This window comes from Bacillus rossius, chromosome 7 (genome assembly GCF_032445375.1).
Source record: "Bacillus rossius redtenbacheri isolate Brsri chromosome 7, Brsri_v3, whole genome shotgun sequence".
Lineage (NCBI taxonomy): Eukaryota > Metazoa > Arthropoda > Insecta > Phasmatodea > Bacillidae > Bacillus > Bacillus rossius.
In genome coordinates this window covers 56007810-56028118 of record NC_086335.1, presented here as the reverse complement: position 1 = coordinate 56028118, position 20309 = coordinate 56007810, and the positions used below count along the sequence as shown (strand labels likewise).

The 20309-nt window shown below is 42.1% G+C and overlaps 1 protein-coding gene across 3 annotated transcripts in view; it reads right to left on the bottom strand.

Annotated features, from left to right (window-relative positions):
- Positions 1-7939: 7939 nt before the first annotated feature.
- The window catches only part of LOC134534076 (trifunctional purine biosynthetic protein adenosine-3), a 36047-nt gene continuing 23677 nt past the window's right edge, over positions 7940-20309 (bottom strand). For all 3 annotated transcript variants that reach the window (XM_063372088.1, XM_063372090.1, XM_063372089.1), the window contains exons 12-18: positions 17031-17282; positions 15049-15252; positions 14426-14575; positions 14119-14261; positions 13297-13419; positions 10954-11211; positions 7940-9893 (exon numbers count right to left, since the gene is read on the bottom strand). In XM_063372088.1, coding sequence (XP_063228158.1) covers positions 9708-9893; positions 10954-11211; positions 13297-13419; positions 14119-14261; positions 14426-14575; positions 15049-15252; positions 17031-17282 — 1316 coding nt within the window. In that variant the 3' untranslated portion in view covers positions 7940-9707. The remainder of the gene's footprint in view (positions 9894-10953; positions 11212-13296; positions 13420-14118; positions 14262-14425; positions 14576-15048; positions 15253-17030; positions 17283-20309) is intronic.

The window sequence follows — 20309 nt, the reverse complement described above, 5'->3', positions numbered from 1 at the left end:
GAAAAATGCCACCTGGGGACCACAGAACTAGATTTCCTGGGCTTAGTGGTTAACGCGGACGGAAACCGACCCACGGAAAAACAGCTGAGTGTAATTATCAACAAGGAGCCCCCACGCACGCGCAAGCAACTGCAAAAGTTCTTGGGGCTAGCTAACTGGCTGCGAGCCTTCGTCCCAGAGTTCTCGGTAGTAGCGGCGCCGATGACAGAACAGCTGTCACCCAAACGTCCGTTCAGGTGGACCGTGGAAGCCCAGAACGCTTTTGACGAGCTAAAACGCAGATTTCAACAGTGCCACTTACTCGCGCGGCTGGACCCAGGCAGACCCCTGATCGTACAAACAGACGCGAGCGAGAAGGGCATCGGGGCCATCCTGTTACAACTCGGCGACGACGGCGAGCCTCGGGTGATTGAATATGCAAGCGCCAAGTTCGGCGACGTCGAGCAGCGGTATAGCGTGAACGAGCGTGAGTGTCTAGGCGTAGTTTGGGCCCTCAGACGCTACCGCCCACACCTGGAGGGGCAGAAATTCGTACTGAGAACTGACAGCCAATGTCTCAAATGGCTGGCCACGATGCAGGGGCGACGTTCGAAGCTGACGCGTTGGGCCATGCTTCTACAGGCCTTAGATTTCGAAGTCGAGCATGTACCGGGAAAACAGAACGAACTAGCGGACGAGCTGTCGCGAGATCCGGACGTCACCGTCACAGCCTGTGACGATGCGGAGTGGGAGGAGCTTTTGCCACCACCCAGCGGGCGCATACCCAGGACCCCGCGCACCCCGACAACCCAAGCCGCATTGTGTGCCCTAAACCTTAACGTCATACCGACATTACCGCCAGGCGCGGAGCTTGATGACTTAGACGCCTACGTGCGAGCGGCCCAACTCACGGACACAGACACACAGGAGATCGTGCGCCGTTGCGGGAGCGGAGAATGTGAAGGCTACCGTGTATTGGACGGGACACTGCAGGCGCGACCTAAGGGGACAGCTGGCCAATGGCGGACGTTCGCGCCAGCCGCCACCCGCCGGGAGGTGTTTGACATGTATCACGTGAACAGGCTAGCCGGACACCCCGGCGCAGACCAGACGCGACGCGATCTGCGGGAACAGTTCTACTGGCCAGGGGTAAACAAGTTTGTACGGGACTGCGTGAGGAGATGTAAACATTGCCAGAGGCACAAGGCGCGCCGCACCGACGGGACAGCCCAGCAGGTACCCAGGCAGCCCACCGAGCCATTCCATACAGTCGCCATAGACCTAATGGGACCATATCCCCGCACGCCCCGAGGGAAAAGATTTTTGTTGGTGGTGACAGACTGCTACACGCGTTGGGTGGAGGCCTACCCCCTGGCGAACATCCGCGCCGGCACCATTGCACGCAGCCTGGAAACGGAGTTTTTTCCTAGGTGGGGGTACCCCCGGGTCCTGTTGTCGGACAATGCCACCCAATTTGTCGGGCGCCGGTGGGCGCAGCTGGGGAGAAAATGGCGGGTAATCCTACACACCACCCCCGTGTACCACCCCCGCGCGAACCCCACGGAACGACGCAACCAAGAGGTGAAGGTTCAACTGCGGTTGAGGCTCGCGGATGACCACGCCCAATGGGACACGCACATCCCGGACGTTCTGTACTGCATCCGGCGACGGGGTGAACGCGGCAACCGGCGAAACACCAGCCACCATGGTCCAGGGGCGGAACCTCACCCTCCCCGGGGAGTATCACGTGCGGCAACAACAAACGGACCCGGACGTAGAGAGCCCCGAAGGACGCCTGAGGCGATTGGCCGAGACGCACGATAGGGCGCGACGTAACCAGGCAGCTTACCAAGCACAACGCACACCCGAGACGACCCGCCCGCCCCCTGAACTGAAACCAGGCCAGCTGGTTTACGCGAGGCTCCACCCCCTCTCCTCCGGCCGACGCAACTTCTGCGCCGGCCTGGCGCCAAAGTGGTTTGGCCCGGTGGCGGTGGTCAAGGCGGGGCCCACGGCGGTCGTGATAAAGTTACCCTCAGGCCGGGCCGCGAAATATCACCGGGACGATGTGCGCTTGGCACAGGAAGAGACGGAGGCGGCGGACGAGGCGGAGACGGGGCAGGAAGAGACGGAGGCGGCGGACGAGGCGGAGACGGGGCAGGAAGAGACGGAGACGAGACGTGACGGAGCAGGGACGCGGCAGGAAGAGACGGAGGCGGCGGACGAGGCGGAGACGGGGCAGGAAGAGACGGAGGCGGCGGGCTGGGCGGAAGAGACGGGAACGAGACGTGACGGAGCAGGGACGCGGCAGAGAGAGACGGAGGCGGCGGACGAGACAGACGGGAGGGCGGCCGCACAGCTGGTCACGTCCACCCCAACAGACGGGGACGGGTTCAGAGGCTTCCCGGACCTGGGGGCGGGACAGGCGACGCCCCTCGCAGTCACAGATGTCCGGCCGAGGCGGCTGTTCGAAGACTCGGGGAGTGACGTCTCGCCTTTCAGGGGATTTCTCAGGGACACGCCCGGAGTGACGGAGGGCCAGTCGACATCCCAACCACTGATAAGGTGGCCGGAGGAAGTAGAGAGTAGGCCGGGTTCGCCGGACGAGCCATTATGGCCGCTGCATTACTCGTTGGCAGACTCCACGTTCAGGGTGACAGTAACCGAACCGCAGGAAGACGAAACACCGCGGGAAGAGAGGGGAGACCGGGCGTCACAAGACCCAGTTCCGGCTCCGCGATACACGCTACGACCCCGAGGGATCGCGAGGAAGCACAGCTGTTGTTGATAAGGGGGCGACCACGCCCACAGGCGACCCAGCGGAAACGTCGACATGACCGGCTATTCGAGGGGGGGGCAATTGACGTCAGCCGGGGCTACGCCCCATGAGCCTAGTCAGTCTCCGTTTCCTCAACATTCCTCTCCCCTTCCCCGGCATTTGTACCGCCATGTACGTAGTCGTGTGTTTGAATTGCGCGCCACGAACTACCACAAGAGGGCGCTTAGAAGCAGTGCGGCGATCCCTAAAATTGCTATGTTAATATTAATTGTAAGCCTTTTTGTTGTTTTCATCCATCTTCGCCCCAGTGCTGTGTAGTTTACTTGTGTTTCTTTAATTTAAATAAGTTACCTTAAATAACTATAGACGTTGCCCGGGCGGACCCGAACAGGCACGGACTTGGACGAGGATAGGAATGCTTTTATATGAATTATCATTAAATAAGTAAATAGTAACAAACTTTCCATTGTCAGTAATTTTTATATATTTTTAATGTTTATCTGTAATTTACTCAACTTTCGCCGGGGCACGGAGTCGTAGAATACAGTAACGGTAATTGTGTTGGCGCGAAGGGCGCCATGTTGCCACCTGCGAGCGATGAGCTCAGCCCAGTCCATCTTCATCACTGACCGAGAGCAGACGCGCCAGCACCCCGGGGACCTCAACCTTTGTTCATCACTGACCAAGTAATTTCTGTATCGTTAATTCTTTTTAGATCGCTTTCGTTCGTCATCCTCGGGGCAGCTCTCGGTCAGCGGGCTGTTTAATTAATTAATTGTCTCAGTCGAGTTTTTCATCACCGTGTAATAAGTATACTTTGCAGTATGGCCACGTGTGTGGACCATGCCCTCACCTAAACCGATTCGTGCCTCAGGCTTTTTAACCGTGTAATGTGTAACGTGTAACGGGCGTGTAGAGAGACGTGTTAGTGAAATTAAATCTGGAGAATAAATATAAAGTGAGTACTTATTTAATCACGTGGTGAGTGAGTCTAGGAGTGTGGCGTGCCCGACGCCTAGAGCGGGCCAGGTCTGGGTAGCTAGGATAGAAAGGGCTGGTAACTCGTCCCCACTTGGGCTACGTCACGCCCTGAGTGAGAGACTCCGCCGGGTCCACGTGCCCTTCCACGTGGTGGCGCCCATAGTTAACATCTCGAAATCACCGGCAATGCGCGATCAGCCCACAATATATTAATAAGTGAAAGTTCGTGATGGATTGCAAATACGTTTAGATGTACGTGAAAAATATACTGCGAGGCGTGACTGTTACTGATGACTGCCGTGAAGCGGCTGGATTATGAACACATAACACAAATTAAATATAATAATGTTAAATAAACTATGAACCTTGAAAAGCCTAACTTGATAATAAACGCTAAAACATGAAAGTTACTGTAGATCGCCGTGACGCGGCAGGATTGCGAATACAAAAGCCCTTACTTATGATGCTATCTTACGCCATGTCGCCTAGAGGCTGGTTTTGGAGCGATGATGTCTGCGCGACTGGCGCATAGCAACCGTCCCTGGTGAGCGCCGGAAGGCAACTGGCTAAAAAGCGCGGCGCCAACCAACGAGCATACAAGCATCTGGCGCGAACCTCCGCCAAAACGCGTGGAGCGCGGGAAAACAGCCACGACCAGTTATTGACTTAGTTGTTAAATTTTGTGATATTACATGATTATTTTACAATTGCACATAATTCTCATAATACTTCAGTATTTTTTAATTGTTATTATTTTGGTTTCTAAAACGAGGAATTACTCATTTAATTACACACTAGCGCATTGCCACATCCGGCCGGGCGCTTTGGTCGACTTGCTGTTCGTGGCGGCGCACTTCAACTCACACGGCGGACATCACGCACGGGCGTGTTCGTTGCACTTACGAGTAAGTGTTGTTGGGACGTTAACGGCCTGTGCGACCCAGAGGGAGCACCGGCGGCTGGCGTCAAGCGTGATAACAAACCAGTCTGACATATGTATATAGATGTAAAAAAAAAAAAGTAGGAATTTGGTAGCGAAGCTTTCAACGGCGACCTAAGCCTCCAACGAGTGGAAGATAGGGGCAAAGCCCTTCTGCGGGAAAGGGTAGGGGTGAACTTGAATTCATATTCCACAAGCGAAGTCCCTAACGATTGAAGCTAGTTTTTTTTATATACAGTTACTAACGTTCAATACAATAATAAAAAGCAATAGAATAAATCTTCTTAACAAAACTAGAAGCATGATATTTTGCATAGGAGTTCCTCACATAACGTAGGTGAGCATATGAAAAGAATTTTTGAAAATAAAATAGGGCATGAAAGTTTGTCATTTGTAAAGATAGAAATTTGGAAACTGGTGTTTAGGCTTATGTTTTTGTCAATAGTCAGTTATATCAGCGCTTTATTGGCAAATACATAAAAAATGAGGTTCAGATCGGGCACACGGCTAGTAGTATATAAATCCCAATAATAACAGCAATAATAGTCATAAATTGTTTGACGTAATAAATCAAGACAGTGATGGGTACAAACTTAACATATCATGTATTGTCTGTTATTTGAAACAATAGTCATTAACCTTCGGAGCTCTGCAGTGTTTCAGCCAGGGCTAACAGGAAAAATCCTCAAGACTCGGTACATATAGCCTCGTTAGCAGTCCGGCAGCGGCGCTGTTGTCCGCGCTGATGGAGACCCCTTGTGTTCTGTCCTTCGCCCGTTGTCGCCGGGTCCGGACGAGCGTGTGGCATTCACGAGCGGGCCGACGGGACGTGTATAAGTACGGCGCCGGGCGAGGGCACCAGCACCAGACAGCAACATGGCGTCGGCGCGCTTCCTCCTGCTGTGTGTGGCGGTGACCGTGTTGCTAGCGGCGCGCTCCTCGGCCGAGCTAGAGGCGCAGACGGCCAGCAGCACCGCGGTTCCGTCCGAGGCCCCGCAGGGGGTCCAGACTACTGAAGCTGAAGGTGGTAAGTCTGCGCCCTACATTGTTTTCTTTGATACAATTTTTAACAGACGCGAATTTTCCGTAAAAAAAAACAGGGGGGGGGGGGGGGGGGGGCGTTGCTGAGAGCAGTGGCGTAGCCAGGATTTGCGTATGGGGGGTGTTAAGAAGCATGCCCCCCCCCTACCCCGCCGTATTAAAGTGGGGGGGGGGGGGTCCGCGGGTCCTCCCCCGGTAAAATTTGGATTTTTAAGGTGTAAAATAGTGCTATTTTAGCAGTTTTCGGTTCTTAAATTTAAATATTGTAATGGTAAATTTTTTTTATTAATTTTAATATGAAATTTGTTTGAGTTATGAATAAGAAATTAATTAAAGGTTTAGGTGCTAAGGGGGGGGGGGGGAGTTTGAACCCCTTAACCTTAACCCCCCCCCCCCCCCCCCCCCCCCCTGGCTGAGAGTGGGACATTCTTTTAACGACACACTATATTTGAAAATTTTTTTAAATACAAATTCAAGAATTGAAGTTTGTGTTGACCAGCACTTTATTTTAATTTCCCCATGTCCATATTTTAAACAGAACACTTGACTGACAAATAAGTAAAATAAAAATGAAAAACGGCACAGTTCTTGATTTAGAGCAGCCATCCGGATTGATCGAGCATGCATAATATACTTTTACGATTTATTTAAAAAAATTTAGTGTAAAAATGTAACGCTAGTACACTGAAAAGCTTATGTGCAATTTTTAATTTTGCTTCGAGCTTGATTTTTCAAGTCTGTGGTAAAAAAATACCAGAACCTATTGGTGGTCTATCAAGGCTAGTTTACGACAGAGTACTTATTATTAATTAACAGTCCTAGTCTTAACCATTATACTCGAACACACACACTCATATTTTAAGGATGTTAATTTAAATGTTAATTCTTAACTACTCACTCACAAACTAGCCTAAAGGCAAAAATAACTGTTTTACGCAGCATGTCTTAAGATTTTGATGATTTTGAATACGAAAGGACAGCAGTTAATGATATAAATAATTATTTAATAAATGCTTTGTTTCAGATGAAGATCGCTCGACTGTTTGCAACTACTACTGTTATCGGAACTGCTGGGCAAGAGGCTACTACCGAAGCTACTGCTTGTATGGCCAATGCCGCTGCAGAAGATAGAACACACTCGCACGCAGAACATACACAAGACAACCACTGCTTGTTATAGTGTTGGCAACTTTGGAATAATTGTGCAGATATGAAATAAAATATTTGAATTTAACTGCAACTGTTGCACTTCCTTGCACTTCCATGATTGCTTGGCAAAGAAACACACACATTAACTGTATAAATACTTTCCAAAAAATGACGTGGTTCAACTTATAGTTATATCAACGGGATTATCATTATTGCTAGCAAACATTTCTTTGATGTGTTATTTCGGGAAGAGTTCCAGTTTGTCGTTGGGTTCCTTCCACTTATTTCTGCTCTTAACACTGCAGCTACTGGTCAAGAAACGCCCTCCACCCCAACTTCCCAGTGGACAACTGTATATCACAGCATTCTTTGCTTTCTGACCGATTGCTTTAGAATTACAGCCACAACTCAACTTTTGTTTCTCCAATTTTCTTTAGAAGTTTCAAAAGAGTCCTCGTAAATTATCTACTAACCAAAGTTTATCCAGGAAAGCTTAGTAAATGTAGTAAAATTTAATAATTTAAATAATTTTTAAACTTCTGCATTTTTAAATTGTGATTTTCACAATATTTTCATCAAATCATAATCAAGACGGTCACATTAGATTCAGTGTCTCATTATTGCAGGTAAATATGGTAGGCTGGTTGCAAAAACGTTTAAGACATTAAATACGGTCCAATTACAAAGCAGGTTTTTAGGCCTTTTGTTGTTTTAACTGCACCTAGGGTGAATGACATTAATTAAAATACATAAATAAATATATTGTGCAGTATAATTTCAATTTTTCTATGTTGCATCCTCCCACAATTAGAGTTGTGTTTTTAGGCTTCTCTTGCTTAATAGTTTCCAGTGACTGGCTATTAAGATGCCATGAAGAGAACAAATGGTTAGGCTAGGAGAGGAAGCAAATGGAACGGTTGCAAATCATACATACCTGCAGCAATGTAGTGAAACCAAACAGCAGAAACAACAAAAATTAAATCACACAACACTGGCATCTGAAAATAAGAGCTAAATGTAACACAGACATGTCTATATAAATGGATAAAAAATAAAACTACATAAAAATATTTAGTTTAACAAGTTTTATTTTAAAAAAGTACATAAAAATATTACAATGTAGAAAAATACTATCAGCTTACATGCTCATTACAAAATAAAAATTTGATTGTTTATAAAATACAGTCATAATTCCTATTCATAAAATCTCAGATTTAACATGTGAATTTTCATAAACAGAAAAAAAAATTATAACAAAAGTTAACAAAAATATATAACTTTAAAAAACCTACAGCAAAAATATAGGGAATTCTCATTGAAAAATATTTAGTACTTATAATCATTAACAAGCCTAGGGTGTAAAAATAAAAGAGATATTTTTAAAGTTGTTACATTTCATTGGAATGCCACAAAACTGAAAACCACACACACTTTGTACACGGTCCTGTGTTACATATAATTCTTGGTCACTTGAAAAATGTAAATGTCAAGTTTTTACAAGTGCTAAACTACACAGAGTTTGAAGTACAGCTCGTATACAATCCAATATACAGAACCACTACATGATGTTTGTAGTTGAAATTTGTGTGACTTTGAGCTAGAATCCTTTAGAAAGAAAACATAATGAGTGTTGAATATCAAAAAAATATTATGAAAATGTACCCATGAAAAGTGAAATATTAACCAGTAATAATAAGGAAACATTGTTCAAAGAGTAACGATACACACCCAGTAAATTAAAAATGCTGGCTGGACATTAATGCAACTTGGTAGTCAAGATCAACATCTAGAATCCACCTGAGAAATCTAATAGTGAGCAGCTTGATTGGTGCAGAATTACAAGGGATAAAATTACACGGCGAACTGCGATAAAGCCAAAATAACAACGAAAGGTGTATTAATACACAATATAACAATGAAATGTAAGTTAGAATTCCATTTAGCACCAAAATGCAACTAAAATCATGAAACCAACCAGAAATTTAATATTTTACTATAGTGAATTCAATGAAACTAATTTATTTAGCATGAAAAGTACACCAAACAAAAAATAAATAAATCAAATAAAATAAATAAATTTCATTTCATTTCATTTGATCTTGTATCCCTTATTAGTTGGGACAAGATTATATGGTGAACTGCAATAAACCTGAAATAAAACAGATAAACATATGACTACACCATAAACATCAAAATGCAAATTAATGCAAACACCGTAATGCAACAAAAAATCATGAATCAGGAAACTCATTACAAATTTTCAAATATATTAAATTCAATGAATGTAAATTATTTAACCTGGAATTAGTACCAAAATGTTTATACTAAATATATTGGAAAAAGTTTTGCTTTTTTTGATAGTGCAACTGTTATTAGTAGTAACTTATTTTTACATAATGCCACTGGCACATTTTTCAAATGTATATAAACTAGCTGATTTATTATTATTATTCCTAGTAGTTAGACATGCTTATTATAAATTATTATACTGTGAAAGTACATCAGGCATCAGTCAAAATGATACTGTTTTGGTGAAGTATCATTAAAAAAGTAAATGTATTTTTTGAAAATTGTGCAATCTTCATGAATGAACAGAGTTTATAAAAAAAATAAAAACAATAACCAAAATCTATTTTAAAAACAAAATTGGCCTAAAACTAAAAACCCCATAAAATCTTGTCTCCACTCAGATTACAGAACGTGCTGAACGATAGAGAGTGCCAGATCAAAGTCCTTTCCACTGAACGGATATATAACTGAATGCAGTAACTTGTTGGTTTGCAACGCGTCTCTGGATAGCTGCAGAACATCGCGAGCCCGAGGGAGCGACGGCGAAGGTCAGCGCCTCCACGCGAGCGTGCCGTCCTCTCGGAGCCGCACGGCGCCGGTGGCCACCAGCCTCAGGGCCGTGGGGAAGACGCGGTGCTCCGCGACCTTCACGCGCTCCTGCAGGGTCTCCTCGGTGTCGCCCACCTCGACCGGGACCGCCTCCTGGGCCAGTATCGCCCCCGCGTCCACATCCTCCTGGGGACACCCCGCGCCGAGCGGCGTCACAAACCCGACGGGCGAAATTCAAGCTCGGGTTCCTACTCCAGTGCGAACTAACTCAAAATTTATCCGCTTCAAACCTACAAAGATAATACAATTTTCAGTACTTTAAAGAATTTGATCACATACAAGTATCACAGAATTTTAAGAACAAGGCAATGATTACTAGAGTGTGGGGCACCAGGGGTGTAGCCAGGTTTTTTTTTCTTAGGGGTTCAAACCCCCCATCCCCCCCTTAGCACCAAATCTTTAATTAATTTCTTATTCATCACTCAAATAAATTCCATATTAAAATTAATAAATTTTTTACCATTACAATATTTAAATTTAAGTACCGAAAACTGCTAAAATAGCACCATTTTACACCTTAAAATCCAAATTTTGCAGGGGGAGGACCCGCTTTAATACTACGGGGAGGGGGGGGGGGGGGAAGGTTAGTGAACATGCTTCTAAACACCCCCCATACACAAATCCTGGCTATGCCACTGTGGGGCACTCAATGTCATAGCTACCCCCAATGTAGAAGACATACATATACAATTTGCCAAATTTTTGTTTTGAAAGCATGTAAACATATAGTTGATAGCCGTTATAATTATGTAGAGGTATCCAAATTCATATTAGTGATATACGCATAAATAAACAAAACAATTGTATGCCTGCCTGCTTACAGTACAGCTCCCGCCAAGATAAACGTGAACACATAGCGCCCAACAAAATGTAACAGACTTGTTTTTCAGCCGATTTTACTCAAATTTTCGACTTTCTCTGCTCAAATTTTTCACAGTTTCTCAAAAAACGGTCGTATAAACGGAATGGATGCATCAGAGAGAAGGGGGGGGGGGGGGGGGGTGTCGCATCGGCGGGATTCTACTGTATTGCAAAAAAAAAATTCCAAAAAATTTTTAAAACAATTTTCTTCACATATAGGTCGCACTTCATTTCCCCCCTTATCAAATCTGGTAAAATTGCCGCGACCTATATGCGAGTAAATACGGTAATTGTTAGCGGGAGCGGGAAGCGCGCTGCCGCGCACCTCGACGAAGTGGGCCGTGCAGCCGGTGACCCGCACGCCCGCCTCCAGGGCCTGGCGGTGGGCGTGGGTGCCCTTGAAGAGGGGCAGCAGGGCGGGGTGGATGTTGATCAGGCGGCCGCGCCAGCGCGCCACGAACCAGCCCGTCAGCACGCGCATGAAGCCGGCCAGGCACACCAGCTGCGCGCCGGCTTCCTCCAGTGCGGCGTGCAGCACCGCGTCGAAGAGCTCGCGCGTCGCGTGGTCCTTGTGGCTGATCACCTGTGCACACGTCGTCACCCCCGTCACGAGTCGACATCTGGGTCGGCGAGCGCGAACCGTGACGCGACTCCCAGACCTGACTCACAGACGCACCACACGCACTGCATTATCCACGAAGGGTGCCCTGAACAATCCAACACCCCCAACCTTCACCAGCTGCCCCCTCAGTACATTCCACTCCACTCACCACCATCGACTGTCTACCCCTCTCCCATCCTCCGAACCCTTCGGATCTTCTCGCTGTTGTTCCCTCTCCCCCTGTGGTCACCTCTGACTAGTAATTGGGAACCTTAAACTCCAACTGAGTTTATCTTTTTTTTTTTTTCTCTCCCAACACACCAAAGTCCTTTAGGTGAATATTTCTTCCGGTATGACCATTAAAATTGAAATTTCATAGTTAATGGTTTCTAAAAGACACTCTCCTAATTCAAAATGTCAGATATTCTATTTATTATTTTGTATTATACTATCTTATGGAAAAAAAATTAGAAAGTAACTCCATTTATGTGAATTATCATAGATACGTACAGTATACGTAACAGCTTTCATTCCGTCATTTAAAATAAGCGCGAGTTCTGTTTTGTACATAGTGATATAGTGATATTATAACCTGGCAAGAACTTATTTATACTTCACTAGTTCAGAATATTAACTTCTCACACGACAAAGTGTCTACGCAACACATCACGAAAGTTACGAAATACACATAAAAGGAAACTGAATGACTGATCATAAAACTTTAATTCCCAGCAGTCTTTTTATTAATTTGAATTTTTTTTATGCCTCTTTTTTGAGTTTATAGTGGCACATTAAATATAAATTTCGACTTAAATCATGTGAAAACTGTATCTCTTAAAAGGTTTTAACTTTCTAACATAAAAAATTAGTAGGTTCTTCCGTAATATAAAAAAAGGTTAAATAAAATTTTATCAAAAGTTCCTGAAATTTTATTACAAGGTCCTTTTAGTACCTAAGTCATTTTTTTATAAATTAATCTGTTAGGCCACAAAATAAACAACTGGCGTGCGCACACACACACACACACACGGGAGCCGGTGTGACCTTGAGCCAGTTCATACTTGAATGCAGCGTCGTTTAGAATTGCATTCATAGGAATATCGAGCGTTATCACAAGGGTGTGTGAGCAGCAGCCTTACTGCAGGGACCTGGCACCCACTCTCCTCTACTAATGGTTAGAGGTACACAACACCACGAGGACTACATCATGGACCTTATACATTGTGCTAACATTAATAATGTAAATTCTGCGCTGTTACGGAAAAAAGAAAAAAACAAAATGAACTACACATGAAATTAGGTATTAAAATGTATGCAACGCATTGTGTTTACTTTCCATGGTTTCTGGAAAAGAGTTGTTATTTTGAACAGATCATTATTGAAACAGAATTGATCGTTCAGGTATATTTTTCACAAAGAGTCAGTTTTCAAGCGTTACCAGGTTTTACTGGCCAACTGGTGGAGTGTCTGCCTTAAGAGGTGTGGGCATGTGGTGAGATATACTGTGTGTGCAGATGCCGGAGCAGTTTGAGCTACTCCTTTACTGCCCAGTAGTCTTGATAGGTAACACCTGCTGGTGAGTAGTACCTACATTGCTTTTCTCAAAAATAAAAGCAAGAAAAATACTTTTAGGTCTACTTTCTTCAAATTTTCAAAATTTCAACAAAATTTTTTACAATATTAAAAAAAAAAAATGTTACTTTGAGGTTGTTATTTCCTGGAGCCATGGAATCTGTTCAATTAGTTGTCAAAGTCCCATTTTTAACATTCTGTCTGCCTACTCAAAAGAACACGGATTACAGGACAAATTACAATTTTCCAGGTTAAAATTAAATGCTACTGGCTACACTCAACACAAAAATTTAAGTACCTAACATTTTTAGGATCAAAATTCTTCAAATATTTAAGAATTATAACACCTCACTAAAATTAGAAAAATTTATTTGAGATAAATTGGTGGTTTCACTAAAACAGTATGAATGGAGAAAATATTGAGCCAGCCAGCATATCTCATTTATAAATTACAAGTACACATTTACATAAGTGATATTCTAAAAACGTGAATACCTTTGTTGGAATTCCGGCTTTCTCTGCCCGCTCCAAGCCTGCCACTTTAGCTTTATTTGATATCACCAGCACAATCTCAGCACCAACTTCTTGGTTTGGGTCATTTGTTGCATCAATCAAAGACTGAAAAACAATCAGACGAGACAAGATTTTATTTATTCCTCATTTTAGTTTTCAAATGGAAAATTTGGTGTTAGTGGTTTAATTTTTCATTTATTTTAATGCTGTTTGGCTTGTCCAATAGCCACTGCAAACAATATTATGTTAGTTAATAGTTTTTTTTAAGAACAAAAAAAATTAATTGGCAAACATTTGTGTTTTTCCAGTACACACCAGAAACTGTTATTTGGGAATACAGAATTTATATATATACACACACACACACACACGACACACACACACGACACACACACACGACACACACACACACACACACACACACACAGACAGAGAGTTTTGTGAATAGGATTGCATTGGACTTACAGTAAGTTGCCCTTCACAAAAATTTTTTTTGGATAAACATTTAGAGTAGCAGGATCAGGAAAATAAAGTGAATTGGAACTGAAATGAAAAGTTGGTAAATTAGGCTCAGTTAGGTTCAGATAGGGTAGCTGCATAGTTGAAAACACGTTTTATTTCATAATTTAAATATATTTTAACAAACATTTATATATAATTATTGTAGCTGACTTAGCCAAACCAACCTTTCACATTCAAACTAAAAAACTGATATACTGAATTTATCTAACTATAAAATAACATAACATTTGTATGTACATATTCACTGAATTGTAGGTTGTATAAATATTATTTTATAACTACCTGCAAATTAGTCCCACTGCCAGAAATGAGAACTGCCACTCTTTTTCTATTCGGTTGAAGTGATCTGACGAGCGATGGAACATAAGGCTGCATCACTCTTTCCATACTGCTTATGAAATTATCCACTTCGACTCTCCTACCATCTGGATTCAGAAATTAAGACATTAGTACTTTTGATAGCACTACAAAGTCACAAATTACTATTAAATACTGATACAGAGTTGTTTCATAAAACTAATAATGATGAGAAACAACACCTATAAGCACATAATAATAGCATGAAACTACCGGAACTTGGAAATTTTACCTCCACTGAAGCGTTCTACCTTTCCAATAACAGTGGCATGTTCACTGGCAAGCAGGCTGATCACTGCTTCTCTTTCTGATGAACTCGTGATCACCACTGCTCCCACGCCACAGTTGAACGTGCGTAGAAGCTCTGCATCACTCACTCCGCCTGAAACAAGTGGTATAAATCACTCAGGGCCACGATGTTTTTGCGAGGAGAGAGTCCAACCATGATTACTAAGCAATTTCGATGGAGGCTAATGTGAGCACATTCAATTAAATTTGATACAAGTGTATAACCAAGTTTTCCCAGCAATTCAATATGTTTATTTTAACGTAAGCTGCTTTTTCCACATGAAAAATTTTTTTTTTACTCTACTTAAGGTAATTTCAAAATATACCAAAATTTGCCATCTATATAAGCAACATTTTGGCATTTTTTTTAAATTAACTTAAATAATATAACAGTATGAAATAATATTTTATTCAAATTTTAAATTCCAATTCACCTCATGAGATGCTTACCTCATCTTAACCTTAGAATAGTAGATATTTTTTGCTAAAGTAAGGTGCAAGAAAATGTAGTTACTTCATTAAGATAAACTGAAGCTAAGCCTTGAGCAGGCTGCCGAGGACACACACCTGCGACGGCCAGCCAGCCGACCACGGGCGGTATCGTCCACGCGGCGGCGTCCAGCGTCACCCTGCACTCGGGGGGCAGCACCCGGGGGATGTTCTCGGTGAGGCCGCCGCCCGTGACGTGGGCGAACGCCTTCACCTTGCCGCTCCTCAGGGCCGGCAGGGCGCCCTTCACGTACAGCCGGGTCGGACACAGTAGCTCTTCGCCTGGAGAGCACGGCAACCATGCAGGAACACTCCTGGCTACAAGCACTAAATAACTGCAATGAACCGCGAATATACTCCTTTCAAAATACAGAGAAAGTTCATTCATCTGGTATTTTTTTATTATCTGGCCTCTGTCAAGCTATTCGTGTTCGGATTTATCCGGGTGAATTCCAGAATTCAGCAAAGTTATGTACATTACTGCGCTAACTGAATTTTTAATTAGCTCAGAGTTTATTGACACTGTTGTTTTAATTTCGGTACAGCGTTTCAAGTTTCCCAGCAGGTTACATTTAGTATTCCCGTTAAAACTGAAACTGTGTTCAATAATCGTGCAAAATCATTAATCTGGCGTGGCCATGGACCCAAACTCACCAAATTAAAGACTTTTATTTTCACTCAAATAGTATATTTAGTAATACAAAACAATACAGAGGCCAAATACAATTTTTAAAATTCATCTATGACTGTTCGTTATATTGTTATATTGTTATATTATGAAAAAACTATCAAATAGATTTTGGTGAAACTTAGCAAAATAATAATAATATTATTGTATTGAATTAGATTTACAGCACTTTTTATTGCAAAAAATTGTACTCCTCCTTGCAAACAAAATCACCTACCTGCACAACTAGTTTCAAATAAACCAGGTAATTGCAAATATTCAGAATAAGCTTAATGTAACCAAAAATATATATCTGCATTTGGCTATACAGTTTAATTACCGGTAATTAATTATTAATATTTTGGCCAACCATCTCATAGACAGCGATGCTATAGGAAACATACACTTACCGTATCTTCACAGTTCAAAAAAAGTTGAGGAAGGAAGCGGCCATGGTATAGATTATGAAACCAATTCAGCAATTGCCTGGAGTGATTTAGAGAAACCACAGAAAACCAAAATGGGGATGGTTTGACAAAGATTCGAACCCGCTGGAATGGGAGGCCAGTGTAACTACTGTGCCACTTTCATCTATTGGAAAACAATTTTTTTTTGGGTAGAGGGGGAAAATTCTGAGAGTAAAAAAAATTCATCTCACTAAACTCTTTCCCGAAACAGCTGTGGGACGGTTTATCAGTAACTGGAGTACCCAGCGCAATTGGCCCGCTGGGAAAAGTCACACCTGAGGACGGGTCGGCCGGCCAGGATTGACACCCAACACACACCGCACGTCTGTGGGCCTGGTCAGCAGGGCACCGACAGCCACTTGATACAAGTCTTCTACCTCATCCGGTCTTATGCCCTACCGTTGTAGGGGCAGAGTGAAGCGACGAGAAACCCAATTTTGCCTGGCTGGCAGGGGACAGAAGCACTGCCCACGTAAAGACCCGCGACAGGGCCCCAGCTCAAGCTCACGAGGGCCGGAACAGAAGCACCCCAGCCATTGTTCGCACTGCCAAACTGTCCCGTGGCCAGGAAATGACGCCCCTGCCTGTCGAGCCATACCATCACTCAAGCTGCATCAAGACCTGTAGCCCGAGCAGGCACATTCTGATTGACTCGTACTCCCACCAAGCCCAACGCCGGAGCCCCGGCGACGCTAACTTTTCTGAGGCAATAAACCCTCTGCCCTGTGGCGTGGCAGCCAGAAAAAAGGCCACCAATTGCTATTCACCATGTAAAATTGCCTCTATCTATAACCTAAAGTTTGTCTTAAAAAACACAAAAAAAAAAAAAAAAAAAAAAAAAAAATTAAAGAAAAAAAAAGAAGATTGGACTAAGTGAATGCAATTATTTTCTGAAACAGAGAGACGTACAGTAGGTACAAACTCACCGTAAGTCCTACCAGTGGGGCTGAATACTGCCTTGTCTGAATACTTGACCCCTGACTTCTGCATGATACTGCGCACCAAGCTGAAGCCATTGCTGTGCAGGCCGCTCGAAGGCAGGCCTATCACGATGTCCCCGGGCCTGATTTCATCGACTCTCGGCAGAAGCTTGCTGCGCTCCACTGCGCCCACTGCGAAGCCTGCCAGGTCGTACTCCCCGGCGGAATACAGGCCCGGCATTTCCGCAGTCTCGCCTCCTGCAATCCACACAACATTTGAAATAATGTATATTTAATAGTATTCAAAGGGCAGTGAAGTGGTTGCATCAGCTAGTGTAACTATTGGCATTTAGTCTGAGTAATTTTTTAGAATATAATTTGGAATGTGAGTTTACCCATTTATGATATATAAATGGACTTGATACATATAGCTATAATTTATTTCAACATGTGCAAAACAAAACAACAAAAAATATCACTAAAATTTTTATAAAATTACTTTTTATAGCTTTTTTGTAGTTATAACAATTTATTACTATAAAATATATATCTTGCCATAGCAAACAATTATGTACAAGTATTTATTAAAATATCACTTTAAAATTACAAAAAAAACAATGTCAAGACATTTATTTCCCCATAATCTTGCTATTCGTATTCAAGATTATTTTTATATATTTGTGTTCAAATTTGATTGAAATTACCGATATCAGCATAGGCCTACTACTCTGAACCATCTGGGTCTCAACTATATTTAAATTAATGAATCATGCTGAAAGTTTAATACAAACAGCACTTCACACTAACACAGGTGTGTGACACCATAGCGCACATGTCTGTTATAGGATATGCCTGAAGCATAAGAAACAGAATAATGCAGAGTTCAAAATTCACCAAACTGATAATTCAGACTTTGGTTGTTTACGGTGTGTGAAACCATAGGCCATATTCCAGAGCCACAAGCAGTGAAGCTGGGTACTACAGGACTGCATATTTTGATCATTACTTGTTATTATGGTAACAAAACAAAATATTAGGGTTGTGCGAATGTTCGGTATACCGATACCGAAATCGAAATTTTGCTACTTTCATTTTCGATTTCGGTAAGAATTTAATCTGTCGAAGTTCGTTTTTAGCGAAATATTTCGAGCCAAACGAAAGTTCAATAGCTTACCGAAGTTCGTTTGTTCTAGTTGAAAAAGAACTCGTAATTTAATAAAAATGTACAGTAGAATACCGGTATAATAACGTACCTTATTATAAAGTATATTTCACTTTAACGAATTTTATTTAAGTCCCCGCCAAAAATCGTATCTTCGCCATGCAAAACGGTTTCAGTTTAAAGTATCATATTTCCACTATAATGTATAAATTCTACTAGTAGCGTGGCATTACTACACCAAAATTTACTTAAACTGGTAAATATATTTCCAGCTAAATGATTAATGTAGTAGAACAAAGATACACAAATACCACCGCAACGTATTTTCTAACCTCTAAATTCTCAAAAGAAAGTGAACAAACAGTTGCGCGCACAACCATAGATTATACCGTACGTAGTATGCGACGTGAGCAACACAACACCATTCGATACATCGAAAGACGGAGGTTTGAGAGAATTATTAATTATTTAGACAAAAGTGTTACGCTACGCTAAAAATACTGTTTGATGTCTGTGCCGGGATTGTTTATTTTTATTGTTGAGTATATTTTCAGGTTACGTTATTTAGACACTGCATTGTATTTGTGCTACAATATGAATGATCCTGGAGATAAAAAGAAACGAAAGTAATTCACTCTTAAGGAAAAAGTGGATATACTCAGAGAACTAGACAAGGGGAAAAAAGCAAGTCGCAGTTGCGAATACATATGGCATTGCGGCTCTCCTGTAGCTATTTTTTTTATATATTTTTTTTCTCTTTGTAAATATATGTATGCATGTTTCAGTACTAAGTACAAAAACTTGAGGTACCTGTAAGTACTTAGCACTGAGATTCTACTGTAATGTCTTTATATGATTTGCTTGTTATTACTAATAATGTAATAACATATGCAAATCATATAAAGACATTAATTAGAAAAAAGATTTCCATTAAGATTAATTTACGTGGTGATGAAAAAAACTCACTTTAATGAAAATACGGTAAAATCATAATTTGAACAACCATGGCAGATAAAGTAAACAAAATTCAACCGTGATTACAGTAGGCCTAGGTATCAAAACAAAATCATGCAATATTTGAAAAATTACCTGATTCATTTGCTTTCAAACAGTAGTGTAGGTACTATATTCGTAAAACATACATTCCAGAACTGTTAGTACACTATTTAGTATTTACCGTATACACATAAACAAAGAACGTACCTACTTTTATTCGCGCACAGCCAAACAAAAACATCGTCGTCTGCTTTATTTAAATTTTACATACTCTGACTGGCATATAAAATCCTCATAATATACAGCCAATTAGACAAAAAGGTCAAGTCACTGCATGTAATGACCACTTGGCAGCAACCATTTGTTATGTTTTGTTTTGACCATGTCCCTTGCCTGGTCTACAGCTTCCTGAGCTAGCCATGTGTGACAGTGGTGCAAGATGGTGGTCGTTCCGCAGTAGTCACGTGTTTTTTCATCAGTACCATGCACGTGATAAATATATTATCATAGACTGCGACATTACAACTGTAAAGGAAATAGTCTGTGCGCTGAAAGATCTGGATTGATTCTTGAAATTTACGAGTGACATGGGGCTGTGTTGTGTGGTCTAGGGCGGATGTTGATTATATTAAATAGTAATATTTATATATACATCAAAAGGCACCAAAATGATTTATGTAATAGAATTTATTACTGAAGAGCAAATTTTGGGGCACTTATTTTCTTTGTTAATTAAAAAATTTCGCTTAACTTTCGTTAAGAATATATTTATCTCATAGAAAAATTCATTTTCGTTTCACTTTCGCGAAACTTGATAAATTTTCTTTCACTTTCATTTCGTGTGGATAAAGTCACTTTCGCACATCCCTACAAAATATCAGGTCTATGTGTTCAATCTCAACCACCGGCATAACTAAAAATCATGAACACTTCATATTTTGTAAACCATTTCACAAAAAAATAACAATAATAATAGCTTACATTTTTTTTTTTAAGATTCGAGCTTGGGTTCGAGATTTGGTAATCTCAGATAAATATTCGGGTATGGATTCGGATTCGGGAAACAATTGAATATGCCCTATCCCTAGTCACAATAGCAGTAACCATATTCCATCACAATATTCTAA